General features: G+C 56.3%; 1 protein-coding gene across 3 annotated transcripts in view; it reads right to left on the bottom strand.

Moving 5' to 3' along the window:
• Positions 1-19: 19 nt before the first annotated feature.
• Positions 20-7,329, bottom strand: part of NHSL3 (NHS like 3) — a 31,760-nt gene continuing 24,450 nt past the window's right edge. For 2 of the 3 annotated variants that reach the window (XM_075604706.1, XM_075604708.1), the window contains exons 5-7: positions 5,557-5,673; positions 1,874-4,882; positions 20-1,581 (exon numbers count right to left, since the gene is read on the bottom strand). In XM_075604706.1, the coding sequence (XP_075460821.1) occupies positions 1,577-1,581; positions 1,874-4,882; positions 5,557-5,673 (3,131 nt within the window). In that variant the 3' untranslated portion in view covers positions 20-1,576. The remainder of the gene's footprint in view (positions 1,582-1,873; positions 4,883-5,556; positions 5,674-7,329) is intronic. The other variant, XM_075604707.1, reaches the window with a different exon arrangement.

Here is a 7,329-nt window from a genome sequence, read left to right as displayed (position 1 = left end):
CTCCAAAGAATCACACAGGTGTGGTAACAGCTTTTATAAAATGATTTTTTTTGCTTTATACAGACGTCAGATCAAAGCTTTAAGATAAATATACATGTTCTACTGCAAGCAGAAACAAAATTTGGTCTCTATTTGGGGCTTGCTGCATCCTGTAAGTGCTCTGTGTATATATGCTGTGCGTACAGGGGCAGTTACAGATGCAGCTGTGAGGCGGCTCCTGCCCCCTCTCTACATTAAAAAAACCTGCGGCATCTTCTGGGATTCTCAAATCCCTGTCAGCTTTATTATACTATTTCCCACATAAGCCCTTCACTGTCAGAGGGCCCAGCGCACAAAGTGTTACGTGCATGTATATTCCATGGCGGTCTGCATTAGCCCCAGTACTGCCCATGTCTTTACTCTGCATGGTACTATAGACTATGTATAGTTTCATTACCACGCAGAGTAATACATTACTAGCTCTTCTGACATCGAAGGGGTTAACTGGTTATCAACAAAGAAAGCGGTCGGTCACTTGTGTAAAGTCCTGGGAGCTGGTATATGAAATAAGATACTAACATTTTCATGGAAACAAATCTAAAACTATATATACTCCAAATGACTCATTTGTAAAGCAGAGCCTGCTGTATACAGGGTTATAGGTCTGTGACACATTTAATAAACTGCACAGTATGATTTGCTCTCGGTCCCGCAAACAAAGGACGGTTTAACAAGACCGAGAGAGTAAGTATCACATTTTACACGCCAGCTCAGTCAGTGTAAGGCAATAAAATACTCCAGTACTTTACATAACTTGTGTAAAAACCTGTAACAAAAGGTTAGATGGAGCGATTTCCCCTTTTTGTCTGTTGATAACCACAGTTTAACTGGGAAAGAATTCAGTTCTTGGGTCCCTAAAATACCAGAAAAATGGTCTTGATCCGTTCTGTGCTACAATCGAAATTGTTCCAGGCACCTCTGGCACTGAAGGGGTTACGTTATGGGTGTGGGCAGGGTAAAAAAAATCTGCAGTATACTCTGGAGAAGTGCTTTGATTTCAAATATTTTCTTGTGCAGAATTCTAAACCTCATCCCCAGCATTGTATGTATAACTCTGAGGCTGCTGAGGCCGTCAGCAAACATTTGTATGTATAGCCGCCACCACCCTGCAGCGCATCAATATATAAAATATATATATATACTCATTCTGTAAATCATTGCTCTGTATATCGCTATCTCCCTGCAGAGCATCACCAACTCCCCCAGCAGCCAGAGAGTTAAAGAGAAACTAACATTTACAACAACAATACGGTTTTGTGCATCAGACGGTGGCTGAGGCTGCAGGATATGGAGGTTTCCAGCAGAGGGAGCTCCATGTTGAGTCCTGCAGGGCGTCTAGACTGCTGATTAAAAAAGGATCCACTCCAGTCTAATGAGATCGCAAAATAAAGCTTCATTAAAGTGAAAACCAACACCGCTTGTTGCATAAATACCAAGGCCATCAACGGTTAAGGCGATTGTCGTTAAGTCCAGTAGCAGGGGGAACGCCTCAGGCTCCCTGAGACAGCAGACCAATGAAGATTCCCCCAGCAGAGATTCAGGCTGAAAGAGAGAGTGATGCACCTTATTACACCTGCTACAGTAGGATTTAGATAACCCAAGATCTAAACCTATTTGCTGCCAGACATGGAAAACTTTGCAGAGCTATATGAACCCTACAAAGCAATGCATTGCAAACTCTTCTAGCAGTGAACGGGTTAATGAAGGTGCCATGACCATGTTTTATCTGCAGGTAGCAGAGCGTGGTGGAGGTGCAGTGACAGCGCTGTATGCAGGGGGGAGTCAGTACTGGAACAGTAGTGTGTGCTGCAGGGCTGGGTGAGTGTAGTGTTACCTTGCTGCACAGGGTTCTGAGGCTGCTGCTTCTGGCCTGCCAGTGTAACAGCTGTGTTAGTCTCTGTCGCTGGCGGAGGTGTCTCTGCATCGTGAGGGCTGGTGGGGGTCCTGGGCTGCCCCAGAGAGGGTTTCCTTGCCACGGGCGGGGGGATCTTGCTAGGCTTCTTCTGCAGTGCGGGCTTGCCATCAGGGCTGCGGGGTCCCGTGTGTGATCTGAGCTCAGCCACCAGGTCCTTCTTCAATGAGGCCTGCACCTCTGGAGATGCAGGGGGCTCAAAAACAAACTTTCGAGATCCACGGGCGAACACGAAGCTGGCGGCAGTGGCCGGGGACATGTGTGCTGGGGGGGAGTGCCCGGGATCAGAGGGTTTCTGCAGGGGTTGAGAGAGTCCAGTGGGGCTCTCATCCGGGGGGCTGTTTGGCCCCGGGGGGGATCTGAGTGACAGAGACTTGCGTAAAGGCTTCTGGGGGGCAAGCTGTCCCCGGGCGGTTCCAAGAGGGAACTGGCCGTTGTACTCTGGCGGACCCTTGACCTGCACAGAGCGCAGACGCACCATCTGCAGCAGAGATGGTGTCACAATGGGCAGGTTGGCGTCTTCTTTGGGCGCAGCAGAGATGCTCTGACTGCGACTTGGTGTTGTCCCCTTTTTTGTGCTTGCCCCCGGGGCGCTGACGGGCTTCCAGACGCTCGTAGGAGGGCGGGGGCTGATTGGCACCACAGGGGGCGCAAAGTCAGATAGAGGAGGAGGGGGCAAAGGAGCAGGTGGTGGTGCAGTAGTCACAGATGCCATGGAGGGATGTGGCGGCACTGTAGTTACAGACGATGTCACAGAAGTAGGTGGCGGCACAGTAGTTACAGAAGATGCCTCAGAAGTAGGTGGTAATACAGTGGTTGCAGACAGGCCCACAGTACCATGTGGTGGCACAGTGGGCGCAAGTGGTACCATAGCAGTTGGTGGTACCACAGCAGTTGGTGGTACCACAGCAGTTGGTGGTACCACAGCAGTTGTTGGTACCACAGCAGTTGGTGGTGGCACAGTAGTCTCACATGGTACAGCAGTTACAGATGGTCTCATGGGAGCAGTTGGTGACACAGTGGTTGTAAGCGGTGCTGAGGGAGCAGGGGGTAGTATGATTACCAAAGGAGCAGGAGGTGGCTCCGTAGCAGCAGGAGGCAGCTCTGTGGCAGCAGGAGGTACAGGAGCCGGAGGTGGCTCTATGGCAGGAAGCACAAGAGCAGGAAGTGGTTCCGTGGCAACAGGAGGCACAGGAGCAGGAGGTGGCAACATGGCAGGAGGCACAGGAGCAGGTGGGGGCTCCGTGGCAGGAGGCACAGAATTAGGTGCGAGCTCCGTGGTAGCTGGAATGTTCAGAGGCCCCTCACCCAGTGCCGCTTGCTGGACCTTGGTGGGCACAGGTATGTGGGCTGAAACAGTGGACTGAGGTCCCTTGGAATCCAGTACTGGAGGAAGGGGCAGGACGAGCTCTTCAGGAGGGGGGAAGTCAGCCATGGACAGATCATGCACTTCAGCAGTTACAGGGGGTGGCGGAGGCCACGAGGATTCTCTAGGAGTAGCCACCTCCGATGTGATCACAGTGTCAGACTCTGACTTCCTGCTAGGCGGGGGAGTGGGGTGGTGTGGAGGTGGGGGTGATTGATGTGGGGAGGTGCCGGGTGTCCCCGTCAGGATTTGGGGCTTGGTGGGTGGGGGACAGGAGGGAGCAGGCACCTTTGGGTGCGGGGGGATCACGTACCGTCCATTTGTGTCTTCAATGGAAGAACCGGCTCTCAGGGGGCTGGCTAGAGAAGGGGTTGTGGAGTCGGTAGATGATAACGAGCTGAGCGACGAAACCGCTGGCGACTTTACCAGGCTGGACCTCTCCGGTTTGGGGGGTGTTTTCCTGTGGCTCCCAGGAGACTCTGGGTACTCGAGCAGAGATTTGACGGGCAGCGTGGGGGTCCCACTCTGGCTGGAGTAGCCACTGGAGGGAGACAGCGTTCGGTCTGAACGGTTTGGGGAGCTCAGTTTTGGCCCTGATAGAGCCGGAGAGAATAGGTTCTCGTCGCCCGCCTCTGTGTGCGAGTCTGTCTGCAGCACCCAGAGCTCCCGGGGGCTATTCGACTTGGGGATGGGGTTCCTTTCGGGCCTTGGGGGCAGCCCCATCTCCCTCTGCTGCTGCAGTGAGTAGGTGCGCTTGGGTGGAGCAGGGGGCTTCTTACTCTTGCGCAGGGAGACACTGCGAATGGAGGAGCGGCCGCTGCATAGACTTGCCGCGTCTGACTCGTCCTGGGTGCTAGCCGCACTGGGGGCCGGGGATGCCCTCCCTGTGCTCATCGCCGCCTCGTGCCCCTCGCCAGCTTCCCGCGAGGTCTGCCCTCCCTGCGAAGAGATCGTTGAGGAGTCGGACACGATTGTTTCCGTGGACTGGGAGCGGCTCCAGGTGTCGCTGGAGGACCGGCCTCTCACACCAAGAAAGGCGCTGCGCACGGAGGCAGGGCTGGCTGTGTTAAGGCTGCAGCGGCTCAGGGTGCGAACGCTGGAGTGGCTCAAGGCTACCACATCCACCATAGGAGGTAGCACCGCATTGGGGATGATCTTTGACATATAGGTTGCCTGGGGCGACATTGACATGACGGGGCTCAATGGGTCTCTCTGTGGGAGGTGTGTGGTCATCCCGGGGACAGCCAGCGACTTGGGGCGCAGCAGCAGGGGTGACATCTTGGCAAAAGATCTCCAGCCGATGCAGCTGTCGTCCCGGTACACACGGCCTATGTGACGCTGCAGAGCGTCCTCCGTCTGCTCCAGAGTGGCCAGTGAGATGTGAGCTCCGCCGTGGGGAGCTGCGGGGGGGTTACCGTCCACCGTGGGAATCACCACGAACTCTGCTTCTGTCTCTAGGCCTCCGTTCACCGTAGGGATGTGGGCCCCCTTCTCTGCCGGCTGCCCCCCATCTCTGTTGAAGATGTCGTGGATCCCCCGGTGTGAGGAGCGGTGACCCTTGAGACCTGCGAGGGGAGAGCAGAGATGATGTGAACTGGTCATCGGACGCAAGGGACTGGGCTCTAACACTGCTCTGAAGCTTCCACTGACAGCTCAAACTACAAACCCAAGAAAAGCCCTATAACTATAGGATACGGGCAGACCATACTAAATACATTGGAATTGAAGTATGAAGGCATTATTGGCGCAAACCCTGGGCATTGTCACCCTGTATTAAAGTTCTTTGTCCCAATTTATCCCCAGTCTGCCCCAGCTTGCCCCTTGGGGGGAGTCAGTAGGAGGAGTTGGGGAGGAGGTACATCTCATTACAATCTGTGCACCATGTATCAGATTCTGCGTCTCTGCCCCAGGTTGCACCTTGGGGACTGTCAGTAGGGGGAGTTGAGGAGTTACATGGTCGAAGAGGCAAAGCTGGCATTAAATGGGTTAATATGATGCTCCCTCCCATAATATATGCGGTCTGTGAATATCGATAGATCAGGGATCTGCAGCCCTTTATATATAAGCACCTGATATGAGGCAGGTTGTCACACGGGGGGAAACTATGATGGGGTGAAGGATAGAAGTTTTGGAAGTAAAGATTTGGAGGGGGTTGGTGGTGATCTCTTCAGCTCCCACCTTTTGTTCCAGCGCCTGATCTTAGAGATATTCCAATATAACCCCCATCCCCAATTCTTACCCAGCTCGGAAGCAATGTGATGCGGGACCCCCACCACCGTCGCTCTCTTCTCTCTGCGCCTCTTTCCTGACCTCTGTGAGGGGCTTCTGGAGGTGTCGTGGGGTCTAAACGTGGAGCCTGGGAGGGAAGGAAGTGAGTTTATCAGGTGAAGCTTTAAATGAACAACAAGCTGTCCATAAAACTCACACTTTATCTCATGCACCCTCCTCAAACTTCTCCCTGCTCCCCACCTCCCCCTCACACTGCTCCCCACCTCCCTCTCACACTGCTCCCCACCTCCCCCTCACACTGCTCCCCACCTCCCCCTCACACTGCTCCCCACCTCCCCCTCACACTGCTCCCCACCTCCCCCTCACACTGCTCCCCACCTCCCCCTCACACTGCTCCCCACCTCCCCCTCACACTGCTCCCCACCTCCCCCTCACACTGCTCCCCACCTCCCCCTCACACTGCTCCCCACCTCCCCCTCACACTGCTCCCCACCTCCCCCTCACACTGCTCCCCACCTCCCCCTCACACTGCTCCCCACCTCCTCCTCACACTGCTCCCCACCTCCTCCTCACACTGCTCCCCACCTCCTCCTCACACTGCTCCCCACCTCCCCCTCACACTGCTCCCCACCTCCCCCTCACACTGCTCCACACCTCCCCCTCACACTGCTCCACACCTCCATTGCTCCCCACACTGTTCCACACCTCCCCCTCACACTGCTCCTCACCTCCCCCTCACACTGCTCCCCACATTGCTCCCTGCTCCTCACACTGCTCCCTGCTCCCCCCTGCTCCTTGCTCCTCACACTGCTCCCTGCTCCCCCCTGCTCCTCACACTGCTCCCCACCTGGCCCTCGCACGGCTCCCCACCTGGCCCTCGCACGGCTCCCCACCTCCCCACCGCACGGCTCGCCACCTGCCCCCCGCACGGCTCGCCACCTGCCCCCCGCACGGCTCGCCACCTGCCCCCCGCACGGCTCGCCAACTGCTCCCCACACGGCTCGCCACCTGCCCCCCGCACGGCTCCCCACCTGCCCCCCACCTGCCCCCCGCACGGCTCCCCACCTGCCCCCCGCACGGCTCCCCACCTGCCCCCCGCACGGCTCCCCACCTGCCCCTCGCACGGCTCCCCACCTGCCCCTTGCACGGCTCCCCACCTGCCCCTCGCACGGCTCCCCACCTGCCCCTCACCTCCCCCTCACAATGCTCCCTGTTCTTCACATCCCCCTTACACTGCCCCTCACCTCCACCTCACACTGCTCCCTGCCCCTCCACTCAATGCTCCTCACCTCCACCTCACACTGCTCCCTGCCCCTCCACTCAATGCTCCTTACCTCCACCTCACACTGCTCCCTGCTCCTCCTGCTCAATGCTCCTTACCTATCCCTCACACTGCTCCTCACCTCCACTCAATGCTCCTTACCTATCCCTCACACTGCTCCCTGCCCCTCCACTCAATGCTCCTCACCTCCACCTCACACTGCTCCCTGCCCCTCCACTCAATGCTCCTCACCTCCACCTCACACTGCTCCCTGCCCCTCCACTCAATGCTCCTCACCTCCACCTCACACTGCTCCCTGCCCCTCCACTCAATGCTCCTTACCTCCACCTCACACTGCTCCCTGCTCCTCCTGCTCAATGCTCCTTACCTATCCCTCACACTGCTCCTCACCTCCACTCAATGCTCCTTACCTATCCCTCACACTGCTCCTCACCTCCACTCAATGCTCCTTACCTATCCCTCACACTGCTCCCTGCTCCTCCACTCAATGCTCCTTACCTA

The sequence above is a fragment of the Ascaphus truei genome, chromosome 6, assembly GCF_040206685.1.
Source record: "Ascaphus truei isolate aAscTru1 chromosome 6, aAscTru1.hap1, whole genome shotgun sequence".
Lineage (NCBI taxonomy): Eukaryota > Metazoa > Chordata > Amphibia > Anura > Ascaphidae > Ascaphus > Ascaphus truei.
The sequence above is the reverse complement of the archived record's forward strand: the minus strand, read 5'-3'. Positions and strand labels throughout refer to the sequence as shown.